The 17,305-nt window shown below is 30.9% G+C and overlaps 1 protein-coding gene across 3 annotated transcripts; it reads right to left on the bottom strand.

Moving 5' to 3' along the window:
• Window positions 1-9,890: 9,890 nt before the first annotated feature.
• On the bottom strand, window positions 9,891-14,338 carry LOC107935002 (abscisic acid 8'-hydroxylase 4). 3 transcript variants are annotated; one of them, XM_016867530.2, is made up of 9 exons: window positions 14,052-14,338; window positions 13,633-13,957; window positions 12,806-12,955; window positions 11,851-12,099; window positions 11,668-11,757; window positions 11,300-11,378; window positions 11,096-11,202; window positions 10,692-10,813; window positions 9,891-10,208 (listed from the first exon to the last, which is right to left on the bottom strand). In XM_016867530.2, the coding sequence occupies exons 1-9, from the start codon at window positions 14,246-14,248 to the stop codon at window positions 10,100-10,102; spliced, it is 1,428 nt and encodes a 475-aa protein (XP_016723019.2). In that variant the 5' UTR covers window positions 14,249-14,338; the 3' UTR covers window positions 9,891-10,099. The 3 variants fall into 3 exon arrangements, with proteins under 3 accessions (XP_016723019.2, XP_016723021.2, XP_040958255.1); XM_016867532.2 differs by having other exon boundaries at window positions 10,692-10,810; XM_041102321.1 differs by lacking the exon at window positions 10,692-10,813.
• Window positions 14,339-17,305: the final 2,967 nt, after the last annotated feature.

Genomic DNA, 17,305 nt, shown 5'->3' with positions numbered 1-17,305 from the left:
TGAATAACCCGAGTCCATTGCCAAAAATCTTCTTGTTTCGACTTTCGAAAATTTGTAATTCAAAAATAACAAAATGATGCCCAACTATTTGGTCCAACGAAAAATCAATACCCAGCACAGTAGGGCACGATTCCTCGAATTTCCAAACATTGACCATTGCCTCACCTTGGAAGATACGAGTGAAATTCCAAAGAGATATTATATTATTTTGAGCAAATAGGAAATTGCAACCCAACACGATAGGGTACTATTCCCCGAACTGCTAAATACCGAACATTTCCTTTATAAGTTTTTTTTTAGAAAACATGAATGAAATTCTAAAGAGACATTCGATTATTTTGAGCAAACGATAAATTGCAACCCAACACGTTAGGGCACGATTCCATGAATTGCTAAATATCGAACATCTCTTTCGTTTTAATGAAATTGGTACCAAATCGATTAAATACAGTCCTTTTGTCTAAAATTAAAAATGTTTTTAAAATGTGGTTCTTGTTAATAACATTTGAATAACCTGAGTCCATTGCCAAAAATCTTCTTGTTTCAACGTTCGAAAATTTGTAATTCGAAAATAACAAAATGATGCCCAACTATTTGGTCCAACGAAAAATCAATACCCAGCACAGTAGGGCACGATTCCTCGAATTTCTAAACATTGACCATTGCCTCACCTTGGAAGATACGAGTGAAATTCTGAAGAGATATTCGATTATTTTGAGCAAATAGGAAATTGCAACCCAACACGACAGGGTACTATTCCCCGAACTGCTAAATACCGAACATTTCCTTTATAAGTTTTTTTTTTAGAAAACATGAATGAAATTCTAAAGAGACATTCGATTATTTTGAGCAAACGAGAAATTACAACCCAACACGTTAGGGCACGATTCCATGAATTGCTAAATATCGAACATCTCTTTCGTTTTAATGAAATTTTTTAAAAGACATGAGTGGAACACCGAAGGAATATTCAATTGTTTCGAACAAAAGGGAAATTGCAACCCAGCACGATAGGGCACGATTCCCGGAATTGCCAAACACCTAATATTGCCTTTATTTGCGAAAAATCTTATTTCCAGGTAACAAATAAATGAATAAAACGAATAAAACGAATAAAAAGACAATAACGAATAAGCTAGGAAATATTTGAGATTAAAAAGAACTAGTAATAAATAAACAATCATTATGTAAGACTAAAGAATGATAGTACAGTGAAGATAATAATAATATTAATAGTAATAATACAAGTAATAATTTTGGAATGATGTGTGAAATTATATATATGTATGTGAACATATAGATAAGTAAACAATATATATAGTGAGTGAAGAGTAAAAGGTAAAATAAGTATATTTAAAGAGTAATGGGTAAAAATATAATAATAATATAATAGTAGTAATAACGTAATAGTATTAGAAATATACGATATATAATATTGAAGTTAAATACATAATATATACATGTTAGAAATAATCATAATATTAAAAACAACTATTAATAATACTACATAAATAGATATATAGTAGTATTATATACATGATATAGTTAAAAAATATATAAACGTAAGATAATATGGGAAATAAAAATATATAAACGATATAGTATTAGGGCATATACAAAACAATAAAAATATAATATTAAAAGATATATATATAAAATGTATACATAATATAATATTAAAATATTTACATGGTATATACATAATAATGTAAAAAATAAACTATTAGTAATATTATATAAATGTATACATATAATAGTAATAATAATATAAAGGTATTTCATATAAACAGATATGCACGTGAAAAAAGAAAAGAAAACAATAATAATCACAAAAGTATGAAATCAAAATAATATGTAGAAACATGTTTATTCTAAAAAGAATAATTGAAACTTAATTGAGAGAAGTAATAAAATCCAATAGATAACTTACAAGTAAAACAAATTATTGAAACAGAATTTTGGGCTAAAATTAATTGCGTATAAATGTCTGAGGTCTAAAATTGAAAATGCCCCAAATCCTAAAATACCGCGCAAAGGGGGCAAATTGCAATAGCACACAGACTGCATGGCCAATTTAAAATAATATAAAAAACTTAAATATGGCCCGATTAAAGGCTAGCACAAAGGAGAGGACCAATTGCGCAAATTACCCAATTAAAAGTAACATGCGCATGGTCCCAAGCAAAAAAGCTGATCCCACTCCCCATGCTACTATGTTTTATTATTAATTAATCCCACTCCCTCATGCCACTTTGTTTTATTATTAATTAAAACCATATTTTATTTCTCTTTTATAATATAAAAAAAAACCTTTTTTTTAAAAAAACAAAAAAAAAGTTAAAACACCACCCTACCATCCTACATTCATTTTTCAAAATAGGGAGAAGGCTCTCACCCTCTAAACATCCGGCCAAGGTCCGATCACCAGATCACCGTAGCGGCCGTCAGTCGTCGGCTACGGCGCCGCCGTCCACGGTGGCCGCAGAATGCGAAAAGGCCCATTTTTTACCCCTTTTCAGATGGATTTGAGGATCAAGCCCTCCTAGCCCAAAAATGTTTTTAAAAAAACTTTGTCCTCTCTTTAGAACGGTTGTAACATCGGGGAGGAGCTCTTCCGACAACGAGAAGGCCAAGTGAGTCTTTTTCTTTCTTTTCCTTTGTCGCATATGTATATAAATATAAAATAAGAGTAAAAAAAATAAAAGCAAAATGAACAAGAACTTAAAACAAAAGTCGAAAACTTTGAAGCTTTTTTTTTCTCTGTTTTTTTTCTTTTTCAAAAGAAAATGCCCCCTATTTACAAACGTTTTTTTTCAAAATACAATCGATCCCTCCTTTTTGACTCAACCACGCCGAACGGAGGGGAGGGCTCCGACGATGCGGCGACGAGGCCGGATCTGGTGAGAATCCCTCCTCTTTCCTTTTATTTGCCTTTTTTTTGTGTATCTTTGTTTAATTAGATTTGTATAAAAAATAAAAGAAATATTAAAGAAGCAAGAAAATGAAAAATGAAAATAAAGAGAATAAAATCGGAGATCAACCTTCGGTATGTTTTTTCTGTTTGATTCCTTGAAAAATATGCGTGTGATACAATTTTTGGATCTCCTCCCTCTTTTTTCTTTTTTTTAGTACAATCTCTTCCCTCTCTTTTATTTCCATATTCGTGTTTTTTTTCCAAAAAATCCGGGATTTCAGGCTTTATAACCGAAATACAATGGATTTGCTATTGTCTATTTCCTTGTTTTCTTGCTTCTTTTCTGCCCCTTTTTGTTTTTTTTCTTCTTTTGGCTTTTGCAGGTGTAAGTGGAGCAGGTGTGCTGGTGCCAGACAATAGGGGTGGCACTAGGTGGCTAAAGTTTTTTTTTTTTGTGTGTTCGGGTTGGGCTAGTGTAATGGGATTAGGTTGGGCCAAAATTGGGTTTGGGCTTGTAACTGGGTAATGGGCTAGGTTTAATTTGGGTTTAGTTTTATTGGGCCCCGGGCAAAATTTGGGCCTTACAATCTTTATAGAGTAGCTGGTCATAGGAGTAGCAATTATAGAAAATCCGTTTACAAACCGTCGATAATAACCAGCTAGACCCAAGAAACTTCTAACCTCAGTTACATTCTTCGGCGGTTTCCAATCAATAATAGCTGAAATTTTACTAGGATCAACCCGTATACCATCACCCGAAACAATATGACCCAAGATTCCGACTTCTCGAAGCCAAAACTCACTTTTACTGAACTTAGCATACAACTACTTATCTCTCAAAGTTTGCAAAACTATCCTCAAGTGATTAGCATGCTCTGTCTCATCTTTTGAATAAATTAAGATATCATCAATAAATACCACAACAAATTTGTCCAAGTATGGTCGAAATATGCGATTCATTAAATCCATAAACACGGCAGGAGTATTTGTCAAACCAAATGGCATAACTAAAAATTCATAATGGCCGTACCTTGTTTTAAAAGCAGTTTTAGGCACATCTGACTTTTTTACTCGCAACTGGTAGTACCCAGACCTCAAGTCAATCTTTGAGAACCATATCGCTCCTTTCAACTGATCGAATAAATCATCAATTCTAGGCAACGGATACTTGTTCTTGACTGTCACCTTATTTAACTGCCGATAGTCTACACACAATCTCATTGAACCATCCTTCTTTTTCACAAATAATACGGGAGCACCCCAAGGCGAAAAACTCAGTCTCACAAAGCCTTTGTTAGTCAACTCTTACAACTGCGATTTTAATTCTTTCAACTCTGTTGGTGTCATTCTATATGGAGCAATCGAGATCGGAGTTGTTCTCGGTATCAACTCAATAGCAAATTCTACTTCTCTGATAGGAGGCAAACCCGACAACTCTTCTGGAAATACATCCGCAAATTCACATACAATCGGCACTGATTCAATTTTCTTCTCAAATTCCTTTGTATTCAACACATACGCCAAATAAGCTTCATAACCCTTTCTCAAATATCTCTAAGCCGACATCGAAGAAATCATACTAGGCAATGCCTCTGATTCGTCTAATTCAACTCGCAGAATTTTACCATTTTCACATTTTAATTCAATAACCTTTTGTTTACAATTTACTATAACATCATGCAATTTCAACCAATCCATACCCAAAATAACATCAAATTCGTCAAACGGCAACAACATCAAGTCAGCCGGAAAATAATGACCTCTAATCATCAAAGGATATTTCTTGCATACTTTATCAACTATAACACATTTGCCTAACGGGTTTGACACTTTAATCATAAATTCCGTAGACTCAACAGGTATACTCATATTAGACACCAATTTCATAAACACATAAATGAGTAGAACTAGGGTCAATTAAAGCAATAACATTAACATCATAAAGAGAGAAAATACCAGTGATCACATCGGGATATGAAGCATCTTCACGCGCCCTTATGGCATAAGTTCTATCCGGAACTCTAGCTTTAGTTTTAAACCTGAATCTCTGACTACATTCTTGCTACTTGCCTCATTCCCAGCATTTCTCGAAGATCTTCCTCTCGAAACTACACCACTAGGTTTTGCTGTAACACCCTGAACCCGAGACAAGGTGTTAACGGACTTAATTCATTAATTAAACAGCTCAAACAATTTATTTTAGAACTTCCAGACAAGCCGGCTAACTGCGTCACAGTCGCTTAAAAATTCATACCTCGAGTTACGAAACTCAAAATCCAATTCCGTAAATTTTCCCTGAAACTAGACTCATATATCTATCAACTAAATTTTTTCTAGAATTTTTGGTCGGGCCAACTAGTACATTTTATTAGTTAAAGTCTCCCCTGTTTCAGGGTTCGGCTACTCTGACCCCTGTGTATTACGAATTAAATTTCTCCCTGTACAGAATTCAACGACTATGCCGTTTGTTTCCCTTAAAAATAGACTCAATAAGGAATCCATGCATGTAAGGTATGACTCTTAATAATTTTTGTACAATTTATGGTGAATTTCTAAAGTCAGAACAGGGGATCTCGAAATTATTCTAACATTGTCTCACAAAAATTATAATATCACATAATATATAACTCTTTTGCAATATAGTCCTAAATATCAAATTGGACCTTCTATCGATAAAATTTCTAAACGAAATTTTCACACAATCATGCAATCATGCCATAGACCTTAAAATGATAATAAAATAAATTTTTCTACCTCGGATTTGTGGTTTCGCAACCACTGTTCCGTTTAGGCCCTATTTCAGGATGTTACATTTGCATTCTGAAATTTTTCTTTCTCAAAATCTCTTAACACTCCACCAATAATAATGTGTTGAAATAATTTTATAACTAGATTTTTAATTATAAAATAATTTTGTTCGCCAACGTCATGGGTGTGATAAAATCTAGTATTTACTAAGAAATTAGAAACTAAAAGAAATTAATGTTAGGGTAAACTACACAAATAGTCACCCAATTATAAAAAAAAATTATTTTAAGCACCCAAAATAAAGAGTTTGCAATTTAAGCACCCATGTTACATAATTCGATCATTTTGGTCACTCCTGTTAAAGTTACAACCAACAAGCTAATGTGGTAGTTAAATAAATTGATATAATAAAAAAGTTATCCCTCAATGTTTACATTTTATATCAATTTAGTCACATATTTAAAAAATTAACACTCAAAATTTAGAAATGGTCTCAATTTTATCCTATTCCTAAAAAATCAAAGAAATATATAAAAGTACATAAATGTTTTCAAAAAATATAATAATAAATTAAAAAAATATTTTTGATAAGAAATAATAATATATATAATTTAAAATTTATATAAAAATATATATTTTCAAAAAATATATAATAAATTTAGATAAATTATTATATTTTTAAAATTATTTATTTATTTTTATATATTAATATCTTTTATCAACAATATTTTTATTTTTATATATATTTAAATTTATTATTATATTTTTTAAAAATATTTATGTATTTTTATAAATTTCTTTGATTTTTTTTATAATTAGGATCAAATTAGACAATTTATAAATTTTAAGAGTTGATTTTTTTAAATTGTGACTAAATTGATATAATATGTAAAAGTTGTGGGTTAAATTTATTATTATAACAATTTATTTAACTGCCATGTCAACCGTTTCTGCTTTTAATTGCAGCAATTAAAATAACTAAATTATATGAGGTGAGTGCTTAAATTACAAATTTTTTTTTATTTTAAGTGCTTGAAATGAATATCTTTTATTTTAAGTATATCAACAAACCCTTAATAGTTCATTTAAACACATCGCATCCATATGTATCAATATAAAAGCAAAAAGTAATATTCTAACGAAACAATATGAAATGAAACCCTAAATGGTATGTGTGTGTATATATATATTGAATGAAAAACTATTTTAAAAATAGTAATAAACCCGAAACTGCGTACATGAAAACATATATAGGGATACTATATATCAGTACCAAAGAAAAATACTGTCGATTGAAACGATACTCAGATTCTTGGCATGAATTATTAAAAGGAGGAGAATGGTTTAATGGCATGCCGAACTAACATAGCCATGATGTTGATGGTTCCATGTGCATGTATGTACAGCAGTGGCACTATGATCGGCTAAATGATGATAATAGAATCTCGTGTACTAAAAACACCCAAGCAATGGTGTTGGCTATGGTGGTAGTGGCTGTTACATCTCCAATGTTGCTGATACAGACGACACAGTTTGAAGGATGAAGAAGGCACTGCCATTTGTAAATCCCAATGTTCTTTTGTCATTGTAGAGAATTGATTGAACGAAAATGGCTTTTATTAGTCTTTTATTGGTTTATTTGTACCCAATTATATAATGGAACATTCTAAACAATTCAAACCCGAAATAATTTGAAACAAAAATGACTCGAATAAATAACTCAAACTCGAATGAATCAAACCTAAAACGATCTAAATTTAAAATTATTCGAACATAAAATGAGTTAAAAAATTTAAAAACCTGAATTATTTCAATCTAGAATAACTTAACTCAAAATCAAGAAATAAAGAAAAAAAATTATCTAGATTTAAACCCAAAACTCCGTATGAATAAAAAACAATCGAAGAATCTAATTTTAACATATTTACATTTTTGTTTCGTGTTATGTTTTTATATAGTGGGGAGGATAGGGGTATAAGTACTTGGGCTTGCTCTTGTTGCTTAGGTTATTCCAACAAGAGTGCCCTCATTTTCATAAACAGCTTCGGGCCTTGAGAAAAAATATCGACCATTGGAGCCACCGGTAACCACCATATGGGTAGGTCGTAGGCTTATCAGTCATGGCGGTACTTTGGTGTGGAGGGGTCGCCTCACCGGACATAATCGAAGCTTGTGCCCTTAACACAGAACGTGCCCACCAGCCAAGGCCACAATTGTACAACTTTTAGGGCCAGTTTCGCCCAATCCCACGTGAAGAACTAGTATGTACATTTTTACACGTTTTGCTTGTCCACTGGAGGTTGTGGGGATAGGGTTGAATAAGAAAAATTGATAAGTCGAAAAGCGATTTGTATTGGATAGATTATGAAATATAAATAAAATAAAAATTGAGGAAATGAACCAAATAATTTATAATCAAATTAAAATTAGTATGAAAAATCGAGAATCATAGGTGAAGCTTGATATTTTTTCTGGAGGAGTTAAAAGTAAACTATAAATGTTTAGGAGGTCAAAATGAAAATTTATTACTGTACTAATTTGTATTCTTATAATTTTTAAAGGAGCTTTAAAGCAATTCTATCAATTTTGGGGAGGTCAACGTCATTGCCAATACTCTCTAACTTTGTCATTATCAAGAATCAAACCGAATCAAATTAAATTGTCATAAACAATTTAAAAATTCTAAAAATTTGATTGCATCAAACCAAACTCATCTTTAGCCGTGGGTTACTAATATTTTTCATCCTATCTTACAAAAAAATTCGATTCAATCTTTACTTTTGTGAATTTCAATTTAGGATCATCATATTATAAAGTTTTAATATTGGTTGAATTTTTTTTTTCCAAATCATTAACATCAGTATCGACATTATATCTTTTAAAGATATTTCTAAGTCTTGACAATCAAATCCATACCATTACATTGTACCTATGCCTCGAATCTTGGAACATTATTTTTATTACCACCACATGACATATCCCTAAAAGAAACTTTTGGCACAGGAAAAACATCCCCCGTAACTTCACATGAGTTTGGCGGATCATCCTCCCGGCGATGAACCTTTTTGGTGGCTCTTCCAACGCCGACGTTGGGGACATGCGGTACAAAGTTTCCAAATAAAGATATTCGACACTTTTAAAGAATTTATTGATATCATAAATTAATTAAAATCAAATTTTTATCTATATAATTATATCATACTAAAATTTACGTATCATGTTCTACGTTGAATCATAATTAATATCTTACTATATAGTTAACGAATCCGATGGTTGCATGAAAAATAATTTCAATTCTTTTATGTAAATTGTAACAAATAATTTTAATTTTATGTAAATTGTGAAGCAAAGAAAAATAATTGATCTTGAAGTGGACCTAAAATTGAAGTCAATATTATATAGCAGTAACAAAAGTACACTTACAAGATTGTAATAATTTTTTTTAGGTTTAAAATATCATTAAATACTCGAGTTTGACATTTTTTAATATGGTATTTATATTTTTTTTGTTTAATTTGATACTTGTATTTGATAAAAGTTATATATTTTGGTACTCAAATGTAATTATGTTAACTTTTTAGTGTTTAATTCAGATTTTGGGGTTGATTTGGTGAAAGTTAATTGCTAATATTATTGTTTTAGAGATTGTGTGACCTGAATCCGTTACTTATTGAAGAAATAAATACAGTGACAAAGTAAGGATATCTATGGGGACAAAGGATACAGCACAAGTTGAATCCGTATAGAACTATCCTTCTTCTATTTCAACCCTTAAATAGATGCAGTTAAAACTCCTCTTATATCATTTGTTTTTCAACATTAGTGAATTTCTCCTCTTCTGCCTGTAGTTTTTCCCGAAAGGGTTTTCTACGTAAAATCTGTGTGTTTTGTTTTTTTTTTCTTATTGTTTTGCGATCGTTCTACCACTATTATCAACGTTTATTATAACAATTATTAGGGTTGAATTTTTCATGATTATGTTAATAGAATAAATTTAATATTAATTGTGAATTTATTTTTAATTTGTCAAGTACAGTCCGATCGATGCGATTTAATTCAGGTTTTAGCTAATTATGATTTTTCATTAAATCATCTCTAAAATCCAACTTAAACACTAAAAAATTTACACTATTATCTTTAGGTACCAAAATGTATAACATTTATCAAATACAAATCACATTGAACCAAAAACAACACAAATACCACTATTATAAACTCAAATACTAAATTATGCATTAATTTTTTTCTTATTATTACGTGCCATAGCCAAAGGTAATAATATATACATGATTGTAGAAACCCCATGGTGAAAAATAATAGGGTTCCATTAGGTAGCATAAAAAGTATTGGTTTGGACTATTGGTACAATGGTGAAAGCATGGAATAGTATTCTCTTTTACCAAATTAGTTAACTAATTACTAATTAAAGACCAAACATCATGATTGTAACTGCTTTGGTTCCTTCCAAAATCTGGCTGGGAGTCCTTGTTGAGGCACTGGGAATGGCCCATATTGAATACCACTTTTTGAACTCACAACCTCGCACCTGTAATTTCAAATGTTCATCACCACATGCATAACCCTAAACCGGATAGACACTTGTGTAAACTATCTAAACTATGATTCAGATTTTCATAAATTTCGAGATATTCTGATTGAATTCTTAAATTATCAATATAGTATTAATCAAAGTTTCTTATCGGCTTAGAAATTAAATATCAGTTCGAATTGGAAGTGAAGCATATTTAAAGCACATGTGTACTTAAATTTGATGGTGTCGATAAAATACACTAGGATTCTTTCTTTTTAACACGTCAAATTCAAGTTCTCTATGCCGTAAGTACTCGCGTGCTTTCAATTTGATACATGCGACTTAAATATGTTCAACCTTAATGTCCAAGCTAATAGTTAGATTGATGGAATGACTTATTTAATATCATATTTACTTTCAAAACTCAATCAGGATTTTTTGAAATTTAAGGGCCAATTTAGGTCGACACTTAATAAAATCATATATATAAATAAATACCTAAAATTTGTTACTAGGTGGTGGATCAAAATGAGAGCCTCCAGCTTCGCCAGTTCATTGCCGGGGCAAGCATGAACGCCGTTTCCAAATGGCATGAAGGTGTTGGCTTTTGGAGCTACCTGCTTCAAAGTTTAAACCATTAAAAAAGTTGGCTTAATTCATCCTTTAGCCCTTAAATTTTATCTATTGTTTTCACTTCGGTACCTAATCTATCATTTTCTTCCTATCTTACCCTAAAATAAAAAAAACCCAATAAAAACGTAACATGTGGTGCATTTTTAGTGGATGTTGTTAATTTTTGAGATAAAATAAGACGAAGATAATAGTTCAAGTACCAAAACGTGACAATATATATAATTCAAGAGCAAAATTATAATTAAAATTCGGTATAAATTAAATATTACCTCAAATCTAGATGGATCGAATTCTTGAGGATTGGGAAAAAATTCTGGGTTATGATGAATGTTCCTGAATAATGGCATCACTTTCCAACCCTTGGGTATTAAGTATCCTAAAGAGAAAATATAAAAAAACAGTGATGGTCAATATGCTAATTAATACAATATACAAAAAAGGGAATATTTCAGATTAAGCGTCTTCAGTTTTACCTTTGTAGTCAACATCAACTACTGCTTCCCTGAATGTGAAAGATATAATACTTGCCATCCTCAAGCTCTCCATTACAACCTACAAAAAATAGCAAATAAGTGTTTAAATAACACAAGTTTCTTCAAGCTTCATCACTTTTTAATGGGTGAAAGTACCTACTAAGTCCCTCTATAATAAGGATTAGATTAAATTAGTCTCTATACAAATAAAAAAATAAAATAAAGTCAAATTGTAACAAAGTTAATATTTTCCTTTTAAAAACTTAGCCTTGTTTGATTCTTTTTAATAATACAAGGACTAAATTGATCTGATCCTTATAATAGAGGAAACCCTTTTTAAACTTTAGAAACATTGCATATTTATATACCCTATGTGTAAGAGGCATGCTTCTTGTTTGTTCCCATGTTAATGGCATTTTTCCTCCGTTGTTGGCGTCATATATTGCCATTTGCTCTGCCTGTAATGATTTGGGAATATTACAAATCAGGACAAAAATAATGATAAAATTTGCAACAGAGTCCCTAATGGAAATGAAATATTTCTTTTTTACCTTAACAGCTTCTAGAAGTTTGGGATCATCATGAAGGAATTTAAGAACCCATGTTATAACACTGGCTGTTGTGTCTTGTGCTGCAAAAAGTACTCCAATAATGTTATCTGCAATCTGCTCATCGCTCAATTTTTGATCATTTTCATCCTTGAAGCTTAAAAAATGGCCCAACATGTCCTTCTCCAACAGCCTTTTCTCCTTCCTTGAGCTTATTATTTCACCCAAAATCCGGTTCAGCCTTTTCCTCGCCTTCCATAAAGTAAAATAGAAAAAAATCAGAAAATGGCTACCAATCCCTCATGGACGAAACCACAAAATTGCTTTAAGGAGTCAAAAGCGCAATTTTATTATTATAATAACATATAATTTTATAAAAAAATTTAAAGAATTAAATGACAAATCTATCGTTTAGGGGCAAAGCAACTGCTTGCCTCCTTTGTTTTCGTCTCTACCTAATTAGGTCAAGTTGTAAGAATTAGAGGCGGATCTTAACATTAAATTTTGAAGGCTTAATTAAAATTTTTAAATAATTTAGATGATTTAACTAAAAATTTAAAAAAATTTTGAAGGTCCAATTAATTTTTTTTTTAAATTAGAGGCTTAATAAAGATTTCCAAAAATTTGGGGGTCAAGGCCTCTTCCCTTCAATTACCATGTATATCCTCAATAAGAATAAATATATTCGATAAATCAATAAATATATTAAGTATAGTGATAAGACAACATTATATTATTAAAAAAAAATTCAAGTTCAAACTTTAAAAATAATAATATTAAAAGTAATCATGATTCTCGAAAAGTTAAAAACAGAGAGTTTGGCTCTCATTTAAAAATTCGGCCTTTACAACTCTAAATTTAATCTAAATCTAATATGACCGAAAAAAAAACATGCCTATGTGTATATATATTGTGTAATAAGGATAATATAGAAGAGGGGGGGGGGTTGATCACTTACAAGGATAGCTTGTTGATAAGCAGTCCCAGGAATGTTTGTCGGAAAGGAATTGTAACCTTTGTCTACTTTCCGGTAATTCTCCTCCAACATCTCTCTGAACCCTCTTTCTATGTGACCAAAAATGGACAAAATGCCGACATCGAATGACAACTGTATATAAAGTCAAACAAAACCCACATGTTAGAACCGTATGATCTATTCATAAAGGTTGTCTCGGTGTTATGAAACTTATTTCAAATTTATACACCCACAATTTTCCTTTTACATTCTACATTTTCCTCTTTTTAAACATGCAAAAATTTATGCAATTATACAAAAAAAATTAAGAAAAATACACATTTCAAAAAGAAACATAGGGACTAAACTTGAATTTGACCAATAAAAACATTTTTTTTCACTTATGTCATGATTTGGCCATTAAATTATAACTTTTTTTCCATTTTAGTCTCATCTCATTTTACCTCAAAAGTAGTATCCAATAAAAATGTGTTTTCTATCACGTTCTTACCGATAATTTTTTTTAGGGTTAAAATAAAACAGAAATAATAGCTCATATACTAAAATGAGACTCGAAAAAAGTATCAAAATAAAAAAGGGTATACTTTTTTTCACTTTAATACCTAACCTATCATTCTCATCTCATTTCACCCTAAACTCAACATACAATAAAAAGAAAATTGGACCATGCGTGACGTTGTTATTGATAACTTTTCTATTTTAGAGTAAAATGAGACCAAAACAATTAGACATCAAAATGAAAAAAGGAGTATACTTTAGGACTACATCAATAAATAACCCCTTTTTGTTTTTTTGTTATAAAAACAAACCTTCTTCATCTCATAAAAGGTGTTTACAACTTGACCAGAAGCAGCCCATGATTCGAGTGTCGAAACAGCAATGCCTTGAATATCAGGGATCAATTTCTTTATAGTTTGAGGTGCTAACGAGTTCTGCACCAATCTCCTCAACCGAGCATGGTATCCGCCTCGGTGAAAGAACAGTGCGTGAGGACCGATAAGCCTCTCTTTGCTCTTCGGGTACGTCGGTTTGAACAAATGAGCATGTGTCACCAACACGAACCTAGCCGCCTCAGGGCTGGCCAACATCACACAAGGGCAACCCAGTATATGGGTTTTGAATATTTCACCATATCTGAAAATTACACCAAATTTGTTACATTAAAAAAACAAAAAAGAAAACCCTCAAATAAGAGCTTGTAAGAGCTTATAGGGATCATGGTGGGAACCTTTTTTGTTTGGTTAAAAAGAAAATATTTGGGTCTTGAGAATAGAGTTGAAGAGTTTCACCAACGTATGGCCAACCCATTGAACCAGGTGGAAGCTTGAATTTTTTAAAATGAATCCCATTCTTTTGTTTCTTTAATAATGAAAGAAGAGTGGAGAGGAAGAGGATAATGTATAGTAAAATAGAAACAATCTCCATAGCTAAAAAAGATGAGAGCTAGCAATGAAAGGAGATTAATGGAATGGTGAGGGGGGATCTTGTTGTGATGATGAGAGCAATGGGGAAAGGGTGAGATAGTTTGTGGGGAATTATATAGTGAAATTTTGGAGGGGTAAATTGATGGATAAGGACACAATTATATTCCTTTTTTTTCAACTTTTTTTTTGATGAAATTTTATCAACTTTTTTAGAGTTGGAAAAGCAGACTAGCAGAGGTGGCTCCTATAAATTACTCCATTTCTTGATAAAGATCAATAAATTGACCAATTCACGAGAAGAGGTTGGAGGGTTTGACTTTTTAAAAAATTAAATTCTAGTGAAATTTCAGCCACAAAATACTTTTTTTTAAAAATATATTAGATTTAAGATTAAAGTTTATATTTTCGGGTTCATATTTTTGTAAAGAATTCATTTTTAAAATTTGTGATTCTTTTATTAAAAATATGTATTTTTGAATTTAATTTTTTTTAAGAGTGTAATGTGTATTATTACTTTATTCAATTTTTATTGGTTTGTAAATAATATATTTATTGTTGAGGTTTTAGAATTTAATTATATTTAATTTAATATTTTAAAAATTGAATTAGTGTTCAGATTGACCTGACCATCCAGATTCGGTTTGATCATCAATCCAACAATAATTACATAAACAAATCAAAGTTTATAAAAACATTTTAAATATTTAAAAGAATTTATAAAATTAGTTCAACCGTTATTTTTTTTTGTTTTGATTTTCGAATTTTATCTGTTCTGAACAATTTGCTCAAAGATTAATTCAATCTTTTTATCCGAATTGATGTACCAATCGATTTTTACTCCAATCCATCATACTCATTTGACTCCTATAACTTTGGTTTAAAAGTTAAATTTTAGTATTTGAGAATTAGTTTATAATATTCGTATTTGTGTTTAATTATAAATAAGAAAAAGAAAATCATGGTTAGTTTAGTGTCAACCATTTTCAATGGAATGACTAATTGCGAGGGTAGTGGTATCTTAAAACTTATATATATTTAATGTAGGTCAAATTTTAGGACAATTCAAGCATTTTTAATTTCATAAGATTAAGAAATCATCACATCTTTTTAATTGGTTTTAAAAAAAAATTAAAAGCTAAATAAACGAGACATGTGACAATTTTCTAATTTTACTTGTGGAGTTGAAATATTGAATGTTACTTGAGGTTTCCTACGATGGTTGGGAGGAATAAGAGATATTGCTTTTCAAGGAATGTTGGATAGATTTCGGGGGAGGGTGGATAGTTGGAGCTCAAGACTACTACCACAGGGTGAAAAGGAAATGTTTATCAAGTCAATTTTACAGTCATGACTTACATACACTATGTCTTGTTTTCTTCTACCAAACTTGCTTTGTGGTGATTTACAAAATGTTATTAGCAAGTTTTGGTGGTAGAAATCGCAAAAAAAAAGAAGGAGGTATACATTGGTGCGCTTGGCCTCCACTTTGTTTTCTAAAGGAGAAAGGGAGGTTAACTTCTAATCCTAATTATTTTATTGGTAGATTTTTACATCTCTATCCCTTACATGGAGTAGCATATGGAGTGCTAAAGGTTTGCTTAATGTTGGATTAAAATGGAGAATGGGAGATGGTACCTCCATATCGATATGGGATGATTATTGGCTTCTTCGCAACAATTCTTGCAAAATACAATCCCTTAAAATCAGCAATATGAACTATGTTTCGCAGTTATTCCTACCAAATAGTAAGCTTTGGAACTTAAATCTAATATCTACAAGTTTTAACCCGATTGAGGCTCAAAAAAGTTTGTGTGCCCATTGCAAATGCTACTGTGCCAAATATGTTGGTTTGGCAACCAAAGTGTATTCAGAAAAAAGCGGGTACAAACTGCTTGTGTCGGGGTTGGCCTCCTCAACCAATGAGGGTTATAATGGTATCTCTACAGAAGTTACTAATTTCTATCGTCTACTTTGGCATATTACAGGACCGTCGAAACTTAAAATTACAATTTGGAGATTTTACAACTTTATTCCTACTAAGGAAAATTTACATCTCAAAAGAACCACATCTAATGCTATGTGTCCTAGGTGTGGAGATGCTAGGGAGACCATAACTCATGTAATCTTGGATTGTCATCTTATAAGAGAGAGTTAGGATCTGTTGGGTATTCACTGATAATAACCCATTATGGTCCTGGTTAGAATATATGTTTGAAGCATGGAATGATGTTTCTAAACAAGTTATTTTTTTTGTGATGCATGTATTGTGGTGGTCGAGAAACAAGCTAGTGCATGAAAGTGTTAGGCAAATAAGCCAGGATATAGTTACTGTAACGACTTGATTTTCAGTGGTACTGGAAAATATAGTTTTAGAATCTCATTTTTTTTAAATTGAGCCTGTAAATATTAAATATGAATATTTATAAAGTTAATATAAAAATTTATTAAAGATTAGTCGAGTAATTTTTTTGAATTAATAGTTAATTAAAGCCCAAGGACTAAATTATAAAAGTTCAATCGCTATAGAGTTTAATTGACAAAAGACTTGAGGACTTGAAGAGCAATTAACCAAAGGTCCAAAATGGTAATCAAACCATTTTTTAATCAACTGGTAGTGGATGATGATGGCATATCCATTAAACATGATTTGTAATTAGTTAAGTTAATTAAATATGATTAGTTAAATTAATTAAACTTTAATTAACCTATAAATAGCAAATTATGGTGGAAAGAAAGAGAAAATTTGTCATCTTCCTCACCACCTTAAATCGTCCACCATTTTTGAAGCAAAAGAAAACTTTCCCAAGATTTTGAAGCTTTCGACCATTAATAGATCAAGATTTGGATCAAAGTGGAGCTAATAAGGGAAAAGCTAAAATTTTAGATTAGCCTCTAAAGCATCGACTCATTTCATAATTTGAATAGGTAAGTTCACATGAAATTTATTGTTTCTTTTGATTGATATGTGTGCTAAGTTTAATTTGATATGTGTATGTTTGATTCTAATTTAAAATACTAGAGTGAATTTGGTAGATATGGCTAGTAAAAGATTGAATTG

The sequence above is a fragment of the Gossypium hirsutum genome, chromosome A03 (genome assembly GCF_007990345.1).
Source record: "Gossypium hirsutum isolate 1008001.06 chromosome A03, Gossypium_hirsutum_v2.1, whole genome shotgun sequence".
NCBI classification, from domain to species: domain Eukaryota; kingdom Viridiplantae; phylum Streptophyta; class Magnoliopsida; order Malvales; family Malvaceae; genus Gossypium; species Gossypium hirsutum.
Note: the sequence above shows the minus strand (reverse complement) of the source record. Positions and strands in the feature narration are given on the sequence as shown.

Coding starts and splice junctions, on each gene's coding strand:
- LOC107935002 (XM_016867530.2), bottom strand. CDS start 14,248: ATGGAGATTGTTTCTATTTTACTATACATTATCCTCTTCCTCTCCACT. Junction 11,758..11,850: donor AACTTCTAGAAGCTGTTAAG/GTAAAAAAGAAA, acceptor AAATCATTACAG/GCAGAGCAAATGGCAATATA. Junction 11,203..11,299: donor AGTTGATGTTGACTACAAAG/GTAAAACTGAAG, acceptor TTTTCTCTTTAG/GATACTTAATACCCAAGGGT.